This window comes from Esox lucius, chromosome 18 (assembly GCF_011004845.1).
Source record: "Esox lucius isolate fEsoLuc1 chromosome 18, fEsoLuc1.pri, whole genome shotgun sequence".
Classification (NCBI taxonomy): Eukaryota; Metazoa; Chordata; class Actinopteri; order Esociformes; family Esocidae; genus Esox; species Esox lucius.
The window spans coordinates 6,486,957-6,512,077 of record NC_047586.1 but is presented as its reverse complement, the minus strand read 5'-3'; the positions used below and the strand labels follow the sequence as shown (position 1 = coordinate 6,512,077).

General features: G+C 44.2%; 2 protein-coding genes across 6 annotated transcripts; one reads left to right on the top strand and one right to left on the bottom strand.

Annotated features, from left to right (window-relative positions):
- On the bottom strand, positions 1 to 4,703 carry tmem242 (transmembrane protein 242). Its single transcript, XM_010882723.5, has 4 exons — positions 4,396 to 4,703; positions 4,066 to 4,166; positions 1,742 to 1,879; positions 1 to 1,150 (listed from the first exon to the last, which is right to left on the bottom strand). Exons 1-4 carry the CDS (start codon positions 4,478 to 4,480, stop codon positions 1,037 to 1,039), a joined length of 438 nt encoding a protein of 145 aa, XP_010881025.2. The 5' UTR covers positions 4,481 to 4,703; the 3' UTR covers positions 1 to 1,036.
- A 901-nt stretch (positions 4,704 to 5,604) lies between these two features.
- zdhhc14 (zinc finger DHHC-type palmitoyltransferase 14) lies at positions 5,605 to 25,109 on the top strand. 5 transcript variants are annotated; one of them, XM_020056244.3, is made up of 10 exons: positions 6,434 to 6,678; positions 14,237 to 14,397; positions 16,270 to 16,428; positions 16,667 to 16,804; positions 18,355 to 18,403; positions 19,143 to 19,245; positions 19,628 to 19,737; positions 21,790 to 21,892; positions 24,464 to 24,521; positions 24,696 to 25,109. In XM_020056244.3, the coding sequence occupies exons 1-10, from the start codon at positions 6,434 to 6,436 to the stop codon at positions 24,704 to 24,706; spliced, it is 1,137 nt and encodes a 378-aa protein (XP_019911803.2). In that variant the 3' UTR covers positions 24,707 to 25,109. The 5 variants fall into 5 exon arrangements, with proteins under 5 accessions (XP_010881024.1, XP_019911803.2, XP_019911801.1 ...); XM_020056242.3 differs by lacking the exons at positions 24,464 to 24,521; positions 24,696 to 25,109 and adding an exon at positions 22,715 to 24,409; XM_010882721.4 differs by lacking the exons at positions 24,464 to 24,521; positions 24,696 to 25,109 and adding an exon at positions 22,760 to 23,131.
- The last annotated feature ends 12 nt before the right edge of the window (positions 25,110 to 25,121 follow it).

Genomic DNA, 25,121 nt, shown 5'->3' with positions numbered 1-25,121 from the left:
CAATCTCAAGACAAGTTTATTTAGAACAGCAGACATGGAATAAAAATATGAACAACAAAAATAACATCCCAGCAGATGATCCCTATACGTAGAAGCTCAGCTTGTGACCACTGACTCTGACGTTCTGAAACGTAGGCTACTTTAAGGCACCAATGTTCACAAAAAGTCTGGGGCAGCGGTCTCACCAACACGTTAAGGATGACGTACACGCTTGGAGAATTTGTACACAGTCCTTGTTGTACAGTGAGCCAGAAGGTTTAAGAAGATGTCTGTTCTTGCTTTGATACTTGTCTTTTATGTGAATCGCTGATGGCAAACATTTATTTATAGGTGTTGCATTGGACAATTGTTCAGTCTGTTCACGAAAAGCCAGACCTCTGTACAGCCTGCGCCGTTTTCAAAACCACAAACTCATTTGACGTATCGCAGAGCAAAACCAAGTGATAATTACATCTTGACAGACTGTGAAGATAACCAATCCATCTTGTGGCCTTCATGAGAAATTACACTAAGTCATAAGATCTCTTCACCAGACATGATGCACAAATATCAGAAAGCCAGGGTCTGGCTGCCTATGTTTGTACTAGCCCGAGAGTTTGTCGTTAACTCTGCGGTAAACTCAAAACAGCCTGCTGCTGACATTTTAGACGGTGTATTCAGGAAGCCAGCACAGCATCTCGCTCTCCGATGAATGCAGGCCAACGTGAGCCCTCATAAGGTAATGCATGAACCAACCAAAAATGAATCGCAGACAGTGTATAGCTGAATAACACCAACATAGCGGCATATAAGATAACTGTCCTAGTAAAAGACCGCCCAGGACTTTTGTGAGTTTAAACATTAAAACGACACATAACCCAAGGGATGTTACCCATGAAACCTCGCTCCCAACAGCCTGGGCATTCCTGACGCGTCAGGCAGGTACTCTCTTCACTGGCTTAAGATGAGTCTTATTGAGCTCAGAGACCATTCCACAGTGGCTTAGATGCTGCCCTCAGCCAGAGAGGGAGAGCGAATGCTAGGCCCGTCGTTTTCCTCAGTCCTCTTTAGACTGGAAGAGAGAGTCCCATTCCAGCGAGTTTTCAGGTCTTTCCTCGTTTTTGGGAATAGCCGGGAAAATTGTCTGCATCTTCTTCTTGAATTCTGTTAGCTGTCAAGACAGAAGTTTGATGTTGTAGGTGTATAGGTGAAATATGGCCACATTAAGCATACATTGCCTATAATACAGGACTGTATATCGTCTGTTGTCTGTCAGTGAGACACCCGTGTGACGTGCAGAACTTAAAACAGCATTTGGAACCAAATGATTAATGCTTGGAGGAAAATCCCCAAAACCTGGACTAGAATGCTGGAACAAGCAGTGTGTTCTGGTCAAAGAGGTATCATTTTCTGATCCGTTCTCCTGACATGCCAAATATGACCTGACATGCGAGAAACGTTGGGTGTTGCTTGTATAGTGTAAAGGGGTCTACGAGGCTCTGAGTTGTTGGCATATAAAACACAATTAGGGTCGGAACAAATTTTTTATTTTTGTAACAACTGAGAAACTGAAAGGAGCATTAACTAGGGAAACATCATGTAATGTGAGCACCCACTTCTTGGTGTTAATCATGGATGTGATTTGAGTTGGGACAAGGACATCGGCAAATATACAATGTTGTAAAATACACGCCCAGCCAAAGATATCCCTGGATGGAACAATACAAGCAAGATAATGTGGCTAAGGACGGTCAATACGTACGCTATGGACCCCCATGGCTTTCCAGACCCCCAAGCCGAGCAGGCCAACTCCACACCAGGCGTAAAGAGAGCCCCAGCCAAGGGCCCGGAGAGCCAGGGACGCCCCCGTCTCCGGCACTGCAACCGTTGGCATCGTTCCCTGGTGAACACGCACACGTTATATACACGTTAATATAACACGCAGGCAAGCTATTAGAGGAATGTTTATCATTCTACAATTATCAAGATGGCTCCAAGGACCTTTACGCATGGTTCAATCTTTTTTTTTTACTATTGACAGCCCAGTAGAGTTACTCTCCACAGTGTGCCCAAATGGTGTAGTAGGAAACCTCATTTAAAGTGGTTTGGGATGGGGGGGGGGGAAGCCACGCAGTGAACTGTAACTTATCTGACTGAGGAACTCTGTAAACATGCCCTGGATTTCAAGGTCAGATCGCAAATGGCTCTGTCATCCCGATGTGCTTCGCTGTTTCTGAACAGGGTGCCACTTGGGACAGTCACAGATCCTGAGTGTATCTGTTTTAGCAACACTGGACAGAGCAGTACAGTGGTGCCTTTGTTTAGTTTTTTAAGTCTATTTTTAAGACGAATAGGGTCAGTCTTTGTAAACACCATCTCAGCCAAGTATGCAGTCCAAAGTTGTCACATTAGATTTAGCGTGTTGCAAGGAATGTGTCTGGTTGCCTTAGGAGTTTCTAGCGAAGGGAGGCAGAGATAAACGGTAGAGGAATGTAGCTTCAGGACCAGAGATGGTTGACGGACCATAAACCTGTCACTTATGCAGTGTGAAACACTGCAAAGACCAGACCTTAAACATCCAGGTCTGTAAAGACCACAAAAAATAAATAATGATAACTCACATATTAAGCTTTTAACAGAAAATTTGCAGTGAAGGGCTGCTGTAGCTTATGATTTCTTTTACTGAGCGTGACACCAAGTCACTCAAATGTGTGCAGCGTAACCCCCCCCCCCCCCAACAAAAAACTATTAGAAGAATAGCCTAAACAAAAGGAGAAACTCGACTTGGAGTTGGGGTGGAAAACACTGTACCAGCACTGGGCTAAGGCAGTTGATTGGTTTCGGCGGTTGATGCAAACTGATGAGATCCCACAAGCGCAGCATCTCGGACAGCCTCGTAGTCCTCTAGAATCAACTGCGCGACTCTCACCAAACTCTAAAAATAGCTAATCTAATAAGCGGGCCACTTAAAAAACATGGAAATTATTACATTAAAGGGGTAATAATGTTAGCGGTTTGTGTTTGAGACTGCTTGTTAGCCCTTAGCCACCATCCCTAACTGCAGACTTCTAAGTGCACTACTTTTGATGAAATCCCTGGTCCCTAAACAAAATAGATTACACGGACAGCCTATTCTAGGAGTAAAAAAACAAAAAAACAGACCCTGATTATTTAGTCCTAGACTAGGCTTAATCTGTCTGCAAAACCGGCCCACAATGCACTACTACTCCCCATGACCTTGATGTAGGCAATAAGGGTCTGTTTGTGGCCATCCAATGTAAGGTTTTACACACATCCTGCCTGCAATTGTGTCCTGGGAGGAGCTCATAAGCATCTTTTTCAAAGCACTTTAATTGAATGAGGCTATCCCAAGTTTGTCTGGGAAGCAACAAGGCATTTCAGTGTGTTTCTCATCGGAGGAAAATATAGGAAGAATAACTTCCATAATTACAAACCTGCCCTGCTATTTCCTTTCAAGTGGCACAGTGCAAACGTACTGCCTTGCAGGGCGCGCTTTGTCATTGTGGCCAGGAGTTCAAATCCTGGTTGCGGCATACTAACTGCATTTTAGTGACTCCTTGTGGGAGGTCAGGCACCAGCAGGCTCAAATGTGGTTGATATTGAGCGTCTTCATCATGCTCCCTCCCTTTTTCATTACAGCATGTTTGCAGACACAGAAGCTGTGCTTTTCCACAATCACGCAATGCTACAGTACCCATGCACTGTAATTCAAATAACAATAACACCACACTTCCAACTGGGAGACTATCGTATATTACAATTTTGCCACCAGTGTAGCAATTCTGTAGGAACAGACCAAAAGCTGCAAAAACCAAGCAGAATATGCACACAACTTTGTGCTGTGTAATAAATTAACATAAAAAAAACAGATTTATTGGCCGTGGTGCTCGCCTTGCATTAAGGTTATATCCAACGAATGCAATACTTTTTAGAGTGTTAATGTACAGTATATATTTAATTATGTTTACGATTCACCAGCATGTCACGTATCACTTGCAAACGGGCATGTATGTAACTTTCCGAGGTGTAAGTCTGTGCTTTAATTTTTGCTATAACTTGAGGTACCTTGGTAAACCACCCTGGATTCTTTTTTTTAACCAACGCTAATGTGGAGCCGAAACCTGCTATCATCCCGGCAGAAGCGACAGTCGTCAGGAAAGCTGCACCTGGAAATGATTAATAGGTTAATATAAACTTAGTTAATGAGTCACAAGAATCTTGTGTGAGTAAACTGTAGTATTCCGATTCGAGCATTCTCCGGGGTTGAATCTGTCAGGGTGAAGACATTTGCTAATGCTATCGTTACTCGCTAACCAACAATTCATACACGGACAGTATAATATTTATCGGTCCAAACAGTCAAATAATAATTTGTCAAACTAAGCACTCGCTTGCCTTTAATAAGTTGTAGTTTGTCATTGTTTTCTGTCACAACTTCAGTAGTGACATTCAAACTCGTGCCTTCTTTCTCAACTGACATCTTGTCTTTGTCCGTCACTTAAAGAATTCCGGTGGAAACATCAAGTCTGCTCAACTAAGAACGATCAACTAAGAAGCTATGTACTGCACAATATATACGTAAAAATGTAGATGTATACAACGTTATTATAATGAAAGATATTTAACTATGAAGATATACATAAGTCTATCCGGTAGAAAGTACACTCCTCAATCACACTAGATGGCACAAAATCAAGTATAACGGTCGTGTTACGTTGGACTGCGCGTGCTTGCAGGCCAATAAATCTCGGCAAATTCGTGGATATATATATTATTTTTAATTTTTTACAAAAACATAAACAAATAAGGACCAGTTTTCTTGTAAAACATCAAACATGCATTGAATAATTTTTCAGTGCTAAGCGGTTGAACATTACGATGTACATTTAAGTTAAAGAGTAACACACTTCATCGAACATACAGTGCCTTCTAACATTTTGCAACTATCTGTAGTGCTAGTACTACAATGGCAGTGCCAGCGCGTGCACGTAGTTAAGGTGCGCGCGCATGTGCTACCGTACCAAAAACCTATCTACAATATGTATTGTTTTCACTTTCAAAATAAAAGTATCCATTTCAGTACTGGAATTTTTCTTACTGGAATTGTCTTAAATCTGTGCATGTGGTGTCTAATGGTAAGCAAAGGCTATTTTCTTCAGTCATTAATACTGATGTTTCTTTTTATAAAGTCTCCCTACCAATAAGATTGAGGTCTTTGTTTTAATCACTAATTTTACAGTTGACATAGGTTGAGTGTTTTGCTGGCTGCAAAATAAATTAGTGGTCAATAATAGCTATGCAGAATTCATACTTCCTTATTTAAGACAATTAATTAGGTCATGTGCTTAATTCAGAATCACAAAATTATATTTGTTCTTAATCCAAGCAATTTTATGATAAAGAGATTACTGTCTCTTTCAAATTGTGTATGTTACTATAAACCGCTAATATGCATTGCCATGTATTGGCAACTGCTTTGCTGTGTACATTTGGCATGATTTCACTATTAGTATTATTAAATATTGGACATTTATTTTAAAAGCCGAACTGAAAGTCCAGTGTTAGGGCTAAACCCTTATTGTGGCTAGCTTCACGTAGGTATATCAACAGTACAGGCAGCGGCAACGTAAACGTGAGTGGCGAGCTGGCGTCGTGGTGATACAAATGTTCACGTTTTCAAAACCTGGGACATAGGATTGCTTGTTTCCACAACATAACTAAGAAGTAAATAATTTACCGAATCAAGAGAACTGTTAGAATGTGATGTTAATTACATTTTGCTTCCAACCTATGAAGAACGTGGATACGCATTTGCGGTTTGCTACAAGAGCAGTTGCACCTCTAAAAAATTTAATCGACGCTTTCTGCAGTAAAATGCTCGTGTTTTATTTTGCGGATATCCTCGTTGGATTTTTTAAATCATTATTATGCGTTTAGAGTGTCTGATTGGTTGAGACATTTTCTGAGCTTTCTATTTGAAATTATTGTTTCAAATGTTTTTAAGGACACCCAAATAACGGTATTAGTGGCAATCATTTTCGGTTTTTATTTTATTGTGTTTATATAACTAGCCGGTCACCTTGGCTAGTGCTGGCTACATAGTTTAAAAAACAAACAAACAATGGAAGTGTTATTTAAACAATTGAGAGAGTGATTGTTTTCTCCGACACAGTGGCAAAGCTGATCAAATTCAGGACAATGTCTGTTAGAAAATGGAACCTTGTTACAAAAAAGTATGTTTTGTTCTTTGAAATAATTATCGTCATCGTGCCTACTTCACTACTGCAATGTGTAGAGTGATGGCCCCTGTTCTAACAGCATTGCATCACTTCTGTGACAAATGAGTATCTCTGGAACAACCGCCGGGATTATCTTTACTCACATTGCTTTCCCTTGATTCTTTGTATAACCGAGAAAGGTGCGCTATTTACTGATGCATCTCGGACTTGACGAGCCGGTGCGAGAATGCCAGTATAATCAGATCTGCACGAGGAACTCGTCGCCTATGGAGACTTTAAGTCACAAAAAGAAGAGGACTCCTCGGAGGAAGTGGCAGATCTTCCCTGGCAGAAATAGATTCTATTGTAATGGAAGAGTCATGATGGCGAGACAGACGGGGGTCTTCTACCTGACCCTGGTCCTCATCATGGTCACCAGCGGGCTTTTCTTCGCTTTCGAGTAAGTGCATATCACACTGAAGTATCACATGCAGTACCTGAACATAACTCACGTAGGATTCAACGGTGCATATGGCACGACACAGATGAGAAGGAGTATCGAATAGCTGTATTTTCTTTTTTTTTTAAGCGGCAAATTATCCTCATTTGTTATGTTTCTCATTTAATGGATTTGATCAGTGCCCTTGGCAATCAAGTGAAAAGTAGCATGCAGTATGTCTAATACATGTTTATTTACAGGGGGGAAATAATACATGTTTGTTTACATAGTGTATATGTATTACTGTGCATTCAGAAGCTATACAGACACCATCCCTTTCTCCACATTATACATCTATTGTGTGTAGATGCAATACATCTACACACAATACCAAATAATGAAGAAGCTAAGACACATTTGTAGAAATTTGTGCAAAGGTTTTAAAAATAAAAATACAATGTCTAATTTATTTAAGTATTCAGAAACATTATTCTGTACTTTCTAGAAGCGAATATAGCTTTGAGTCTTCTTGTTGAACTGCAAACTTCAGGTCTCCCCACAGATGGTCAATGGGATTCAAGTCTGTGCTTTGACTGGGCCACTCAAGGATTTCAACCCTCCAGGTTTTCTTGGCTGTGTGCTTTGTATTGTAGGCATGCTGAATCTTCACCACAGTCCTGTGTGCTTTTCTTCAAGGACCTCTGTATTTTGCTCTGTTCATCCTTCTCTCACCACTTACCAGTCAACAAGTCCCTATCACTGAGAAGCATTCCCATAGCATGATGCTCCCACCACCATTCTTCACCGTAGTGAAGTTGTTAGCCAGATGATGAGTGGTACCTTGTTTTCACCCTAAGTAGCGCTTGGCATTCAGGCCTATTCTACCATAAAGGCCTGATTGATGGAGTGATGCGGAGATATTTGTTCTTTTGGCAAGTGGTCCCATTTGTGTAGAGAACATTTGAAGCTCTATTAGAGGGGCCATTGGGGTATTGGCCACCTCACTGACCAAGGACCCCCCCCTTTTTTTACTTAGTTTGGCTGGACTGCTAGCTAAAAATTGGCACAAATTTACCTCCCCTTTCAAGGATCTTTCAAAGGTCTCTGAACTCCTGTTGGGACATGCAGTGGGCACATCAATTCAAGCTACAAGAGTATCAGACATAAGGACTATTGTCAAATGTATTTTTTATATATATATATATATTTTTTTACACGTCTCTTACCATTCATCAAACGATCTGAGTACACAGTGCACTTTTTGGATATCTTAATTATTTTGAGAGTGAACAAAACATGCATTGGGTGGTCATTTTCCATATGAAATCAGAACATGCCCGAAGCAAGTAAGCTTAAGCTAATTGGTGAAATAACAAATCAGAGAACTGAGCTAAGTCCTACAGCCTTCTCTTTGCGTGCTGTTTATTCAATCCTCATCTTCTCCAAACCCATTAGAAGAGAGTCAAAGGAGAGGGTTCAATGACTTTCTCACCCAGTGGGTTTTGGTGAAGTAAACAAGAAGAGAGGGCTGTTGGTGTATGTGGTTGAGATTTCAATAAATTGGACATCCACATCAAGCCACACCCCAAAGACTGCTCTCATTTGGCTTCTGTCATGGCTACTGCATTTGTGAATGTACAAGCTATGAAACAAGTTCAAGCCAGTGAGTTCAGTTGCCCTTTAAAGTGATATAAAATGCATTTAAAAAGTAACTTACTCTGATATGGACATGCCATATTAGTGCCTATTCCTAGGAGATACAGAACAATCTTTAGGTATTTGGGCAAATGTTTGGCAAACACAAATGTTGTATTAGTTCTGTGCTCCCCAATTTGGATTTAGAGTGAAACAACGACTACAGACAGACACTTTTCAAATGGGACCATAATACTTTCAAGCTATCAAGACAACATCTGACTGAAATTAAATGTTAGTGTTGGCCATGGTGGTGGGTGCTTTAACATGACTCTCTACAGGGGGTGTTGGAACCGAATCTGATGTTTGTTGGCTAGGTATAAATAGTCTCAGATCCCACCCACTGTCTTCACCAACTCATAAAACATTTTAGAAAAAGGCTCAGTGTTTTTTTCCCCCCTCGTATACTTGGGTATTCAAATGTGTTGAAACAGGGGGGGTCAATAACTTTGACGCTGACATTTTGTGTAAAAATAAAATAAAAAAATAAGTGTCTAATATGTATGTATCGCCACTGTAAATAAATAAATAAATAAATGAAAAGGAGCATATACACTGCATTTGGAAAGTATTCAGACCCTTTCACTTTCTCAACATTTTATGATGTTAAAGCTTTCCCTGCAGGTTGGATGGGGAACGTCACTGCACAGCCACTTTCAAGTTGCTGCTGATATGTTCGATTGGTTCAAGTCCAGGGTCTGGGTGGACCACTCGAGGACATTCACAGACTTGTCCCAAAGCCACTCCTGTGTTGCCTTTAGGGTCATTGTCCTGTTTGAAGGTGAACCTTCAAAGTCTGAGGCCCAGCAAGTCTGAGCTCGGGAGCAGGTTGTCATTAAGGATCTTTCTGTACTTTGCTCTATTCATCTTTCCCTCGGTCCTGTCTGGCCACTGTACCATAAATGTCTGACTGGTGGAGTTGTACACAGATGGCTGTCCTTCTGGAAGGTTCATCCATCTCCACACAGGAACTCTGGAGCTCTTTCAGAGTGACCATCAGGTTCTTGGTCACCTCCCTGACCAAGGCCCCTCTACCCTGATTGCCCAGTTGGGCGAGGAAGTCAACTCTAGGAAGGGTTGTTGGTTCCAAGCTTCTTTCATTTACGAATGATGGTGGCCACTGTTCTTGGAGACCTTTAATGCTGCAGCAATTTTTTGGTAGCCTCCCCCATATCCGTGCCTCAACACAATACTGTCTCAAAGCTCTATGGACAATTCATTCAGTCTCACGGCTTGGTTTTAGCTCTGTCATTGCACTGTCAACTGTGGGTCCTTATATAGACAGGTGTGTGCCTTTCTAAGCCATGTCTAATCAATTGTTCAAGTTTTAGAAACATCTCAAGGATGATCAATGAAACAGGATGCACCTGAGCTCAATGTCAGATATCCTAGAAATAATATTTATGTAAATGTTATATATATATTTTGGGGGGGTTTTCTGGAAGTTTGCAAATGTTTCTAATCCTGTTTTTGCTTTGTCATTGTAGGGTATTGTGTGTAGAATAATGAGGAATAATTCAAAGTCCCAAAAGTGTGTATGTAGACACTCTACAGATTATATACTGACTATCAGAAACATTTATGTCACTGACAGTCAAACAGGACCTTTTTTTTAAAAATAGAAAACATTTATTGTGAGAGCAGTTGTGAAAAGTCATAAAACTGATAGACAAGTAATACATAATATGAAGAACTGAATAAAGAGAGACAGTTTACATAACACAAAATATTTTGAATAGACACAGTATTATTATTTTTTTGTGTAGTTTAAGGTAATCTGTTGAAAATGTATAAAATCATTACTTTCACAAGATTTCTTATCGTTCTCATAGCAAAACATGCCATCTTTACATACCTTATGACATCAGTCTTCACATGTACTGGGAAATGACTGCCAGATATTTTCCAGTCAGTACACCCCCCCCAACCCATATTTCTCTCTCTGTGGCCTTTCATTCCTCCCACATTCCATACAGCAACTTCCAAAACATGGCACCCCAGTGTTCCCGTTTCCGTGGTAACAGTATCCTCTCAAGCTCTTTGTGTCCTATCAAACCAACAGCTTGCGTCTCCAAGGCAACTGGAGGAGAGTCACCGATTGTCCCAGTTTGATTTGGACTGCATCCCAAAATGGAACCTTGTTCCTTAATAGTGTTTTTTTTTTGGACCGGAGTCCTATAGCTATCCTTATGTTCCTGTGGTAATAGTTTGCGGTTCGGGACTTGGTTTCTGTTAGTTGTGTTTGTTTAAGGATGAGGCTAAGTTATTACCTGACAGAAGAGCATCTCTGAAATACACCCACAACCGTCGTAATGTTTTGAGATTTGCCCTGGAAAACACAAATGGGACGTTGTGTCTTGGAATGGATCAATTTCTGAATTCATTAGCAAATTTTACTCATTTCATTGCATAACGCCTCAAGTAAGGTGTCTGATGTTTTTTTCTGCTTGAGGTTTGGGCAAAAAATATTTGGATAATTGGGTTACATTTACAATAAAAGCCCCCTGGGCACCTACTCATGACCAATTTAACCTGTTAATTGTCCGGTTTTGGGTTGTTCCTTTTGGGTTGAGATGTTTTTGTAAACAAAGAATCATCCCTGTGTACTTGTGACTTTACTCAGACTTTCTTTTTCAGTACGGTATACCAGAAAAAATGATATGCCAAATGTAGAGCCCTTGCCTTTACAGTGATACTGGGATTGAGAAAGACTCACTTCACCATGTCCCAGCTAAATCTTTTCCTCTGTGTGTGAACTTCAAGCCAGACCTCTGACTATTATCCCTTTTTTCGGTGCAATGCCATCATCCTCATTGGGCAAGTCCCTATCTTTGAACACTGAAACAAAAGTTGACCGACATTCTCCTTGTAATCCTCAGGCAGTTGTTTCAAATCCAAATATGACAAACCATCAAAAAATTTCTCTATTTCAGTGTGTTTTATTTCCAGGTGTTTTGGAGAACCTTGAGCTGTTTTCTTGGGTTTTTTTTAAGACCCTTGTCATTGGATATAATGCCGATATGCATTTTGGCGAATCACACTGATGTGATGCTTCTCGATCCTTTCTGTAATTGTGAGCAAAGTCTAGACGGGTCATTGAAGTTATCTTTTTTTTTATATCTTTCCAAATCATGATGTGAGAATGTCCTCTTATTAAGACATGAATAACAAGATTTGTTCGTACTGAACCCTAGGACCAAACACTACAAGTCACATGCTAGAAAAAGGATGTGGGCAGGTCTGTTTTTCATTTTGGCATCACAATGTTTTTGGAAAATAATAAACAAAATTTTCCATAGATTTTCAGCAGAACATTGAGCTAATTTAGGAAGTATTTTCCCAAGGATTCTCTCAAATGAAATTAGCCAGTTTGTTTGGCTCTATGCAATCAAGGTTCAAATTTTTTTTCATATTAAATACAAAATACTTTTGGGTTGTGGTTGCGGTCAATTTGCAGTGTATAAATAATTAGTCATAATTATTATCCAGATGTTCCAGACCCCTGATCAACCACTCCAACAAAAAAAAAACATGCGTCTACATGTAGTTACCCAGACATGCAAACAGTGTTGAGTCCCATGTCGAAAGCTACTCCCTATAGAGTGCTTTTTTTTACCTTAGCCCTATATGGTATGGAAAAAGGCTATACACACAGAATGTGTGTCTGTAGACCAAGAGGTCAGGCTTGAAGTGGAGAATACTGGCAATATGTAGATTTTTTTGAAATAATGTGAACATTTTAATCTTTTAATTTGAAAGGTTCGTTACGGATGCCAGTTGAGTGAAATGTTTGGATATATTTTTTCCACTCAGGCTGATTTCTGTAGATTTCAGTCCATGTAAGCGTCCCAAATAGTGTCCCGTTCCCTCTTTAGTGCACTTTTACAGTTTTTTTTAAGTCTGGAGTGTAACAGGAAAGGAGACTATGTGGCAGTGTGTGTTTTCACTCCAGGAAGGCCATTACAAATGGGCCTCAGTCGTCTTGTCCTGACACCCGACACATTTAGACAGAGGAAATGACAGCATTCAGATTATTACACCCAACCAACAGCTGGTCATGATCCGAAACACTGAGCACGGCTAATGTGACGTACGGATGTGTTCATGGAAACGTCAACCTGAGCATCTAAAATGTATAATAAATAAAAAAACGTCCCTTGGCTCAGCAGACTTTTTTTCCCAGTGCATGTGGTGAGGGCATGGATTCCTGGCGACGGGCGGTTTTGAAAAGCTTGTGCCCTTTGCCCCGTGGAGCTGTAACACGTCTGCCTGTTGGGCAACATTGATGTTTCGCTATTGGCCTAATACGTACCTACAGCGGGGAGAACAAGTGTTTGATACACTGCCGATATTGCAGGTTTTCCTACTTACAAAGCACATAGAGGTCTGTAGTTTTTATCATAGGTACACTTCAACTGTGAGACGGAATCTAAAATAAAAATCCAGAAAAGCACATTGTATGATTTTTTTAATAATAGATTTGCATTTTATTGCATGACATAAGTATTTGATCACCTACCAACGAGTAAAAATGTCGGCTCTCACAGACCTGTTATTTCTTTAAGAAGCCCTCCTGTTCTCCACTTATTACCTGTATTAACTGTACCTGTTTGAACTTGTTACCTGTATAAAAGACACCTGTCCACACACTCAATCAAACAGACTCCAACCTCTCCACAATGGCCAAGACCAGATAGCTCATGGGGCATCAGTGATCATGAGGAAGGTGAGGGATCAGCCCAGAACTACACGGCAGGACCTGGTCAATGACCTGAAGAGAGCTGGGACCACAGTCTCAAAGAAAACCATTAATAACACACTACGCCGTCATGGATTAAAGGTCCCCCTGCTCAAGCCAGCGCAAGTCCAGGCCCGTCTAAAGTTTGCCAATGACCATCTGGATGATCCAGAGGAGGAATGGGAGAAGGTCATGTGGTCTGAAGAGACAAAATAAAGCTTTTTGGTCTAAACTCCACTCGCCGTGTTTGGAGGAAGAAGGATGAGTACAATCCCAAGAACACCATCCCAACCTCGAAGCATGGAGGTGGAAACATCATTCTTTGGGGATGCTTTTCTGCAAAGGGGACAGGACGACTGCACCGTATTGAGGGGAGGATGGATGGGGCCATGTATCACGAGATCTTGGCCAACAACCTCCTTTCTTCAGTAAGAGCATTGAAGATGGGTCGTGGCTGGGTCTTCCAGCATGACAACGACCCGAAACACACAGCCAGGGCAACTAAGGAGTGGCTCCGTAAGAAGCATCTCAAGGTCCTGGAGTGGACTAGCCAGTCTTCAGACCTGAACCCAATAGAAAATCTTTGGAGGGAGCTGAAAGTCTATAGGTTTCTGTACCAAATATTAAGTTCTGCTTTTCTGATGTATCAAGTACTTATGTCATGCAATAAAATGCAAATTAATTACTTAAAAATCATACAATGTGAATTTCTGGATTTTTATTTTAGATTCCATCACTCACAGTTGAAGAGTACCTATGATAAAAATGACAGACTTCTACATGCTTTGTAAGTGGGAAACACTGCCGATTTTTGCAGGTTATCAAATACTTGTTTTCCCCACTGTGTGTATCTATCCAGTTTTCAGGGCATGGTCCCTTGCTGTAGTCACAGACTTGGAAAGTTACATTTGTAGTCTTGTCCATTTTGTGAAACATCAACACCGTGACTGTAGTTTCTGTAAAGCGTCTTAATCTAATAATTGAGTGCTCAGTCGTGTGAGCATTCCTGTCTGTCTCAACAGGTGTGTTAGTTGTGAACTTTTCCAACCACGCGCACTGAGACCGCACTAAAACACAAGCTTAAAAGTCTACGCAAACTGACCTGCAAACAATCCTGCATTTACGGTTCTCCCTGGTCTTTTGCAGCTGCCCGTTCCTAGCATCCAACCTGACTCCAGCCATCCCAGTGATTGGAGGGGTGCTGTTCCTCTTTGTTCTGGGGATGCTGCTCCGGGCCAGCTTCAGTGACCCCGGGGTTCTTCCCCGCGCCACGCCTGATGAGGCTGCCGACCTGGAAAGACAGATGGGTAACTATGGAGATTACCTGATTTACCCCCCCCCCCTCCCCCCCGACGGTCCAGAATCCAGAGAGTTCTATCCCAAACGGCTCCCTGTTCTCCGTCAGGTGTGCTGCATGCTAACTAGAATCAGTCTGTGACGTTTAACGAGAGGCCCGTGCTGAACACCAAGCAATCCGGTTGTATTTTTGGAACTGTGTTCTTTCCTGTGGATGCAGCATATTCTGGAACAAACATGTCAATCACAAAAGAGTAAGTACTGAGAGACCAAGTTTGCACATTGCTTGCTCTGGGCATCAGACTACGGCTTTCTTCTAGTCTCACTGGGGAAAAAGCTGCGTGGTAAAACACAGTCATCCGTGCTCATTGGCTTTAAAATCATGCTTATAAAGAATAACTACAAAATATTTAGTGTTATTGTTAGCTGTTGGTTTGGTAGCCCTGCACTAAATAAGTTGTGGACTTTTAGTGACCTAATTTCTTGGAGAAATGTCAGTTCCTTGCATCCTCACCTCCTCTTCCCCTCTCCATGTCTTCCATGAAACATTGTCGCCCCATATTTGGGGATAACCCCCTAGGTTGGGAACCTCTCTTAGATCACACTGGCACTCGGGAGCCTGTAATATTTTCCGCTTCCACAACTCACTGGCAGTTAAACAAATCTTTCTGTCAGTTCTGTTGTGTCGTCCTTTTCTGGAGCTCATCATTCCTGTTCCAGCCGGAGTTATGTTGTTTGATGCGTTAACAATCCTCTATGTACTCCAATGGCATCTGAAGTGATAGCAAGTGATCACCTCCCCTTTCCGCAATATACATAATGAATGCTTCGTTCCAAGACGACCGTTACCGTCAGTGTCTGGTTTTTCATACGCACGAAGCCGTGGTTAAATATTTAGGCTGAAACTCGCTCCCACAGATGTTTGCCACATTGATATTCCATTGATGGCTGATGTCGCTCGATGCTTTTGATCCCAAGTTCACTTTATAGCGGCCTATGAAAGCTTGATGGTTAACTTCATACATTCAATTTATATTAAGCAATAAACCTGTGGTACGGTGCAATGAAATGTTAACAAGGAGTAGCACAGTGTATGAAAACAGTTGTCCAAGGCTGGGATGCTGAGTGGGCGGCATTCAAGACCCCTCCCCACCCACACACACACACACACACACACACACAGCAGTGTCCTCCGCCCCTACCAGACCCACTGAGATAATTAAATCTCTCCGTCTGGGTCAGCAAGGTGTACCCCCCCCTCCACCTCCAAACTGGAGAACCAGGCGTTGTTTGTTTATGCCTGAGTGCTGGTTCCTGCTGAGTAGATAAATAATGCTAAGTACACACAGTGCCACCCCCCACCCCCCCCCCGGGGCCCTCCACTGTAAACTGCATTGGCCATATGATGCCAGTGAAATGTGCTGACTGTGAAATATCAAGGCTCAGAAGGCATATGTGTTATAGTGCAATGTGATGGAGTGACTTGTTTTGTTTATCACGCGAGTCAGGGAAGTAAAATCAGAGGCTGTCGAATTGGCCCAGTAGCTACTGGAGTTTGTATCTGGCCCTAATGACCTGGTTCTGATTCATAAAAAAATATATAGCTCTGACGGTTTGGAATATCCACTATCTATGAAAAATGTAATGATGATTTGATTAATTTCTGCAGTAGGATTGTGAGTTTGCTCGGTAAAACATTTGGTTTCAGAAACTGACAGAAAAGTTGTAGGATTGTTGATTAAACTCACAATCCTGTTACAGTTGGTTACGTTACAATTGTACACGTGGACACTTCTGCTTGGCAACGACATAGACCGCGGTGCCACACCGAAGCCCCGGGATGCGCTGTCTCCGTGAGGTAAACCTTTCTCTTTCATCCACAGACGCCGCCAACGGCTCCAGTGGTCCGGGGTACAGACCGCCCCCACGGATCAGAGAGGTGGTCATCAACGGGCAGACAGTAAAACTCAAGTACTGTTTTACCTGCAAGATATTCAGGCCCCCAAGGGCCTCACACTGTAGCCTGTGTGACAACTGTGTTGGTGAGTAGATGCCGGCTGGGCCCCCCCCCCCCGGCTCCTGTGGTAAAATTAATGAATGAAGCCGACGGACTCTTTAGTTGTTCCATATGTAGGGCTTTTAAACCAGCTGCTCTCTCCTACTTGTTCCCTCTTGGCTTTCTCTTCGCATCCGTTTCCTTTTTGAATTAGCTTTTCATCTGCTTCCCTCTTCCCCGTGTTTGTTCTTCCTCCGTTTATCTCTCTCCCTCCTCCTCTGCAGAGCGTTTTGACCACCACTGTCCCTGGGTAGGGAACTGTGTCGGGAAGAGGAACTACCGTTTCTTCTACCTCTTCATCCTCTCCCTCTCCTTTCTCACCATCTTCATCTTCGCCTTCGTCATCACGCACGTTATTCTGAGTGAGTGACGCCCAGCCGAACACCTACACACCCGCAGGTTGACATTGAGATACGTACCCACCAACTTAGAATCTGGGTGTTTCCTGGCACGGTCCCAACTCTTTATTTGCCCCCTCCACCTGTTTCTGTCCTTTTCTTGCTAACCTCCGGCAAGTTGCCTCTGTGGTGTTTATTCGTGTGTGTATACGAGGTTCTCCAGTGTATTTAACAGTCAACAGGATCCTCACATAAACAACAAGCTCCGTGGCTCTTAGGGGCTCCGTCTCCTGGGCCGCTCTGTAATGGAGTGAGCTTTGAAATCGATCCGCGGCCCACCCCCCCACCTCCCACGCCACACCCTTCCTTCTCTCACTCCCTCCTTGTTCCCGAGTATCAGAAAAGCCGCTGTGTTCAGCCCCTGGGAGGGTGACCAATGTGGGCCCAGGCCGGGAAGCACTGCTCACTGAAGGCAGAGAGACAGGCACTGCTCACTGAAGGCAGAGAGACAGGCACTGCTCACTGAAGGCAGAGAGACAGGCACTGCTCACTGAAGGCAGAGAGACAGGCACTGCTCACTGAAGGCAGAGAGACAGGCACTGCTCACTGAAGGCAGAGAGACAGGCACTGCTCACTGAAGGCAGAGAGACAGGCACTGCTCACTGAAGGCAGAGAGACAGACCAGGCACGGCTTTACGACTTGTTTCCAATTCCCACAATGGATTTACTGGGTGGTTATAGCTACTCCACAGGTGATAATGAGTGGATTTAAATTTTATTTTATCAGTTATCCCACAGATAACAGCATAAGTCTTAAGGGGTTCTGGGTCTTGACTGTGGTCGGTTCTTCTACTTAGCTTCTTGTGTGTGTAGCCAAGGAATGGGATGGGGGATTTCCTGCTCAACTGTTTGCTGCCAGACATAAATCTGAATCCCAAATGGCACCCAGCCCCATTATAGTTGATATGTTTTGATCAAGACGATAGCATTCGTGTCATTTTATTTTTCAAGTGTTGTAAATGTACATGGCTTGGCAATATGTTTTATTTGATACCGTGCTAAAGGAAATGGAAAAGTACTATCACTGTCAGTTTTGTCTTAGTTTGGTTGGGTTTAATATATACTATTCTGTTGTGTGGCCAGTATACATATAGCTAAACTCATTGAGGCGCTGATATGTATTTGAATCAGGTGTATTTGCCCTGGGCTACAATAGGTAGCCTTTCTGTTGGGGATGCTGGTGGACCAGAGTTGGGTCCACCAGCACTGATCTCCAAGGTGCAGGCCCTGTGCATCCATCATGTAGCCGCGTGCTCTGTGGACCTTCAGAGAGGCGTTTTGGTGTTGAGGCGTCCCGGAGCACAAACGGTCTCGTCTTACTGCTGTTGCCTTGGCAACGGAACAATTATTCCGCGAGACATTCCATGACCGGGGCTGAGGAGCACTCGTTCCGTGTGATGTGACGGCGCATAGCGACTAGCTCACAGCAACTAGCTCACAGCGACTAGCCCACAGCGACTATTGCTGGTGCCCTCCTTAACGTAACAAACTGTGGCCCCCTCTGCTCTCCCCAGGATCCAACAGGTCGGGCTTCCTCAACGCTCTCAAAGACAGCCCGGCCAGATATCCTTTGACTGGACGAGAGGGTTTGTGCCGAAACGTAACCCGTAAGACACAGAAATAGCCTTTTTCGTCGCGAGGGACTGCTGAAAATATCCCCACAAGGTCAAAATGTCTTTGTTTGCTATCGTTGTATGGATTTTTGGTCAGTAAAAGGGGAACACACATATACACACACACACACACACACACAATCGCACGTACATGCTCAATCTGATGAGAGGGGGTAGGGGTGGGGGGCGTTTTCACTTAATTTGAGCAAACTCCGGCGTCTCCTCTCGTTTAATTTCCATTAGGGAGGAACGGCTTCTGTTTCCATTAGTCTCCTTCTAGCCAGCCTGCTGTTTTCTGAGAATCATGAACCTGCCACGCATCATTTGGGCCTTGATCACACTGACACCACGCTCACACACACACACACACACACACACAGATAATACACACAGACCCACTATCATCCTGTAGTAAATAAAGGAACGTTTGACCTTGACACATTTGTCCCGTCTTGTGAGGAAAAAGGCTCTTCAGTGTAAGATCTGGGTTTAGAGTAGAAGTTACAATTGAGGTTAGGGTTGGGCGATTGGTTTGGGAAAATAGGATTTATTTGTGTGTGTGTGTGGCATGTGCATTAGGTTTCATGCACTGACCATGTATGTAAGTCAGTGGTGTGTATGTTTTGTGTATATCCTTTGACCGGAGTTGTGTGTCTATTTGCTGTCTTCCTTGACTCCGTTGGTCTCACTGTGCTGGAAGTGGTGGTTTGTTTCTTCTCTGTGTGGTCCATCGTAGGCCTGTCAGGCTTCCACACCTACCTGATCAGCTCCAACCAGACCACCAACGAGGATGTAAGTACACACACACACCAGTCTTGCGACTCTTCTACCTCTCTTTCCATCTGTCTCTGCTGATATCAGTTTTGTCTCGCATTAAGGATCATTTTACGCTTGGGCCTACATGTAATACAGTTGCTGGCTTGATTTATTTTTTCACTGCTGAGGATCTGTCAGATCGAAGACCCCCAACATTCTCTTTCCTACGTCTCACCACAGCATCTCTCTTTGGTCTTATGGGTCCAGTGCCACTCTCCTCCAAGAGTTTCACTCTCGTTTCCTCCTTAACTCGTGCATCTTGTGCATGCCGGTGAGGTCGTGCACCTTGGTCGGAGAATGAGGTAGTGGCCCTGTTCCGTTTCCTCTGCCCTACGTGTTCACGTTTCCCTCTCCGCAGATTAAAGGCTCCTGGTCGACCAAGCGGGCGAAAAACAACTACAACCCCTACAGCTATGGGAACGTCCTAACCAACTGCTGCGCTGCCCTATGCGGCCCCCTTCACCCCAGGTGAGATCGGACTCTGCCAGCGCCGCCGTAACGTTCAGTAGGGAAAACACGTTTTGAAACGGGAGATACTTTCCTGAATTAATGCGACTCATTCTTTACTGATCAGTATCACACACGTAGTTCTTTTGACAGGCGAGTTCAGACACCCCCCCTCCTCCTCCTGCATTAGTCAGCACCCACAGAATAGCTCCCCTTATGTGTATCAAACCGCCAGACACGATGCTAAATGAGCAGCGCTTGCAACCCAGATATCCATCAGTGCACGCAGGCAGGAATAATTAATGTATACTCCTTTCCGTTCTCCGTCGTGGTAGCTGGGACTAGTCTTTGTTTCTGTCCTCTGTCGTGGTAGCTGGGACTAGTCTTTGTTTCTGTCCTCTGTCGTGGTAGCTGGGACTAGTCTTTGTTTCTGTCCTCCGTCGTGGTAGCTGGGACTAGTCTTTGTTTCTGTCCTCCGTCGTGGTAGCTGGGACTAGTCTTTGTTTCTGTCCTCCGTCGTGGTAGCTGGGACTAGTCTTTGTTTCCGTTCTCCGTCGTGGTAGCTGGGACTAGTCTTTGTTTCCGTTCTCCGTCGTGGTAGCTGGGACTAGTCTTTGTTTCTGTCCTCTGTCGTGGTAGCTGGGACTAGTCTTTGTTTCCGTTCTCCGTCGTGGTAGCTGGGACTAGTCTTTGTTTCCGTTCTCCGTCGTGGTAGCTGGGACTAGTCTTTGTTTCCGTTCTCCGTCGTGGTAGCTGGGACTAAGCTTTGTTTCCGTTCTCCGTCGTGGTAGCTGGGACTAGCCTTTGTTTCTGTCCTCCGTCGTGGTAGCTGGGACTAGTCTTTGTTTCCGTTCTCCGTCGTGGTAGCTGGGACTGGTCTTTGTTTCTGTCTCCGTCGTGGTAGCTGGGACTAGTCTTTGTTTCCGTTCTCCGTCGTGGTAGCTGGGACTAGTCTTTGTTTCTGTCCTCCGTCGTGGTAGCTGGGACTAGTCTTTGTTTCTGTCCTCTGTCGTGGTAGCTGGGACTAGTCTTTGTTTCCGTTCTCCGTCGTGGTAGGTGGGACTAGTCTTTGTTTCCGTTCTCCGTCACAGCATGTGGCTGGTTATTGTATTAAGCGATTATGGTCTGGCTAGATAATGTGGTCTGCCTACTGTACTAGCAATTTAGTGGAGACATGGTTATGTACTGGAAATTTGTGTGTATTTATTTATTCATATAAATTTGACTCCATAGATAAAATATCAGGTTCAATTTCATGTCACATCGTCCAACATCTGGTAGGGTAGCTCATAATTTACTCTCTAGCTTAGGGGTCCCCAACCTAGGGATCAAAGGTCGTATATAACAACATAATTCAGAAAACGACGCTCTGACTTGTGTACATAAAAAAATATATATAATAATCCCTCACAATGAACAAAATGAAGCTTGCGTAGTTGAGCAATCGGTAGTAATAGTTGAGTTAGGTTAGGTGTAAAGTTTGCTCAGTGGAGTTGGGATCCTCTGGGTATGTTAAACTGTGTTTACGTGTTTCCTGTTACCTATGGTAGAATGTGTTGCGGGCTGTTCTCTATCCGTAGACAGGTGGCTGCCATCTGCTCTGAAGTTACGGGCCTGGAGGCATCACACACAGCAGGCCGTTTATACACACACACACACTTGCAGACATACGCACACATACACACAGATTCTGGTGTACAAATATACCCTTCCAGATGAGACAGACCTGAGTTCAACTATGTATTTTAGAATCTTGCTTAAAATGCATGTTCCTGGCATGTCCGGAGTCTTTTCAAATACAAAGTCTTTATTGAAGGCCTCAATTTGGTTAACATCTTTTTAATAAGTGATTTTGAATAGTCTACCACAGAGTTTGGAAACATTTTTAAACATTATTTTCAGGTGCCTGGGTTAAGCTTACTTTTGGATATTTTCCAAGTGTATTTCCAAATACATTCCCATATTAAACAACCTATACACACACACACACACACACACACACCAAAGCAGAAACACTGATGTTTTTGCAGGTACACACACTTCTGCTCACATTAGGTTGTCTTATGTTCCCAGTCTTATCGACAGAAGAGGTTTCATCCAGCCAGACACGCCCCAGCCTCTGTCACACTCGAATGGGAGCGGCCTGTACCCATCCACCCAGAATCACACCCACATGGTAGGTTGGAGAGAGAATCACACCCACATGGTAGGTTGGAGAGAGAATCACACCCGCATGGTAGGTTGGAGAGAGAATCACACCCGCATGCTAGGTTGCAGAGAGAGAGAGAGAGCGTTCTTAATGCATTATCTAGAGAGGTGTGTAGTGTTTGACCGGACTGAGTTGGCACTTGGGTATTTACCCCCACAGAGGAACCCTTTCGAAAGTTATTTTTTAGCTGGGAGTGTTCAGGCTCCCCTTACAGCTATGATGTCAGCTCTCACCGCCAATCAGCTCTCTTAATCCGGCTGGGTTGTTATGACGACCAACAAGTCTCTCCATGCCGTTATTCCAGTTTCCTTTCCCGTATTTTGTCCATTCCTCTACGACTCTACTAATCTCTCCTTCGTTACGTCCTTGCTTTTCCTCTGCCCTCCCTGTGCTGAATCGTCCCCCCCACTGTCTTGGGATCCTCTACCAGCGCTGGTTTCATACTTCTAGATGTCAAACAGATTGACACCTCCCCCGGCCGTGTGTTGAAGTCGGTAGTTCTGTCAACAAGTAACTTTTGCCATGTTTGGATACATTTTAAACGGACGTGACACGGAAATGACACCTGTTTGAGTCCCAAGTACAGCTGACTGGGGAATAGAGGTGGCAGTTGCATGGCATTTTAACTCCGGCAATGGTATGCTGTCTTCCACTAGTTCTTGTAGAATCACTAACTCTTTATCTTTCCGTCTTTCTCTTTTGTCTGTTTTATTTGTGCATTTTCTATCCCTTTATCACCCCTCCCCCACACATTGTCTTTTTGTCGTCTGTCTATCCTGGTCTCCTCAGTGTGACCAAGAGCACTGCATTCAGAGCACCAAATTCGTTTTGCAGGCAGCCGCCACCCCCCTGCTTCACAGTGACCCTGTCATGATGGGCAGGGCGGGACCTCCTCCCTCTGGGAAGACGTCCCTGGGTGGCCCCTGTTCCTCCCTGGCCCCCAGCCAGCCATCCCTGCCCTCCTCCATGCCCGGCCTGGGCTGCGCGGGGGACATGCTGACCCTGAGGGACCCCGACGCCCACTGCCACCACCATCACTTTGTCAGCCCAGAAGAGATGCCCTCGCCCCTGGGCCCCTCTTCCCTGGTGCTCCCCTTCGCCGCCCACGGAGGCCACCTGAACCCGGCCCAGCTCTACGACCCTGCCAGCCAGGACTCTCTGCACGAGGACTCGGTCAGGGGCCTGGTCAAACTCAGCTCAGTCTGAGACCCGTGCCTCGCTAAACTCACTCGCAAATCTCCACACCCACTGACAGTCCTTGAGGTATGTAGCGAAACGACGGAGCAGAGAATTCTGCATGAGTCATTGAAGCAACCAAATGACACCCTATTCCGTACATGGCGCACTACTTTTGGCCAATGAGGAGGCACTCTAGGGAACAGGGTGCTATTTGGGACACTACCCCAGCCTCCACACTGCCAGCAAAGGACCAAAGCCATACTTCCTGTTTCCCTAACATTCCACCCCAGCCCTCGTGCCCAGCCGGGCCTGTTCCCCCCACCTGTTGAAATAAGCTATTCTAGTGCCAAGCCGACAGACCGCCAGTCTCGACTGCACCTGACCGGGACCAAAGTCAAGCTTCCGACTCCTCCACAGAATTGTAGATTTTGTTCCATCAGGAGTCAGCCAGGCTAGTAGCCTCTACTTGTGGTGTGTTTTCGGTTGAAATGATGAGTACTAAACCGCGTACCAGAACCAGGTCGTGTCACTGCTAGGATAATAAAACAACTCTTCTCGCCAAACCTTCGTACCAAGGTGGTCGTTGCGCCATAAGCGGAGGACGGTTCTCAAGTTCTCCAGCTTGGTTGAATGGCTAGAAAAGACTTAGATCTGAACAAAATGCATTACTTTGTGTTTTTCACTGTACAAAAATGATGTCACTTCCTGTTTGAGATGTGTGTCAACGCTGTGCGTGGTGATCGGTGGCGTTCGTCCGTCCGTTCCGGTGTTGATGTGACCGTAGCTGAGTTACATTTTTGTTTGGTTAAAATATGATGCCAAAACAAAATGGCTACATCCCAAATGTTGCCCTCCTCATTCAGTTCACTACTCTGAAGGTCTTCTTAAGGACAGGCATGCAATGCATGTGCCCCAGGGACCCCCCTGACCAAAATCGTGTTTCATGGCAAATTTCTGTGAAATTAGCTTTTAAAACTTGTCCCTCATTCTCAATGTGAACAAAACAAAGTTCGGCCTTGTGATAAACATTACAAAACTTGGAGAATCTGTTAATGCGGGAGTTAAGTCGTTTTCCCAAAAATATGTTTTAAGGACAATTGAGGTCGCTGCTCTGGGGGTCCCAAATGCAATAGTCTGACCCTGACTATTCCTGACTAAGGGCTCTGGTAAAGTAGTGTACTACGTTGTGAAGGGTGCCATTTGGGACCCTAAATAATGTAATGATTATGTGCCAAGAAATTCGTATTGATTTCCAGCTATTACATTAATGCCTGTGGAAGATTAATAAATTCACTTTTATGTACAAGAGGATGTAGTTACTGGCAACCGCTTGTCCGCAGTCACTTTTCCCTTTTTCAGTCACGCCAGGCAGCGGTTGACAAGAGTTCAACGATCCACGTGGGAGCACGATTAAAAGGTAAAGGTGATTTCTGATTGAGCAAATCAGAAATCCCGGTGTACGGTGTGGATTGTGGTCACCACTAATGTGGGAACATTGCCTACAAATGTGATGGGTGACCTTCAGTGTCAATGACAAAATGACACCAAAGACGAGGGCCGTTCTAAAACCTGTAATACCGTGCTCCTACAGCTGTGTCTTGACGTCCCTCTCTCTCGAGTGTACAACTGGAGGCCAGTCGACGGCGGTGACCGAGGTCTTCTGATCAGTGTGTGGGCAGGTACTGGTAGGTCTGCAAGGGCAAGCTGTGAGGGATCTGCTGGATGGCGAGAGCCGTGATGCGGATGCTATTTTAAGGCTGGCAGAGGCCGAGGCTGTTCACTGCGCTCTGGAGCCACGTACTGTTGAGCCAGTGCAGTTTTGACATTATTTTAATCCATATTTAAACAACGCAAGCCTTGTTACACAGTGTTTAGAGGAACAATATTTAAAAACAATATTCCAGAAGGTCTAAATAGTGTAAGTGCCTCTGCTGCTCTCTAGTGGGGTGGGGTTCACCCGTCATCTGTCAGAGTCCTGGAGCTTGGGGTCCACATCTGTTTGTGAGTTTGCCACGTC

Excerpts from the sequence above, each read along its gene's own strand:
- zdhhc14 (XM_020056242.3), top strand. The coding sequence starts at position 6,434 with ATGCATCTCGGACTTGACGAGCCGGTGCGAGAATGCCAGTATAATCAG. Across the intron at positions 6,679-14,236 it reads GGGCTTTTCTTCGCTTTCGA|CTGCCCGTTCCTAGCATCCA; the intron begins GTAAGTGCATAT and ends GGTCTTTTGCAG. Across the intron at positions 18,404-19,142 it reads CTCAAAGACAGCCCGGCCAG|TGTGCTGGAAGTGGTGGTTT; the intron begins ATATCCTTTGAC and ends CGTTGGTCTCAC.
- tmem242 (XM_010882723.5), bottom strand. The coding sequence starts at position 4,480 with ATGTCAGTTGAGAAAGAAGGCACGAGTTTGAATGTCACTACTGAAGTT. Across the intron at positions 1,880-4,065 it reads ATCCAGGGTGGTTTACCAAG|GGAACGATGCCAACGGTTGC; the intron begins GTACCTCAAGTT and ends CGTGTTCACCAG. Across the intron at positions 1,151-1,741 it reads AAGCCATGGGGGTCCATAGC|CTAACAGAATTCAAGAAGAA; the intron begins GTACGTATTGAC and ends CTGTCTTGACAG.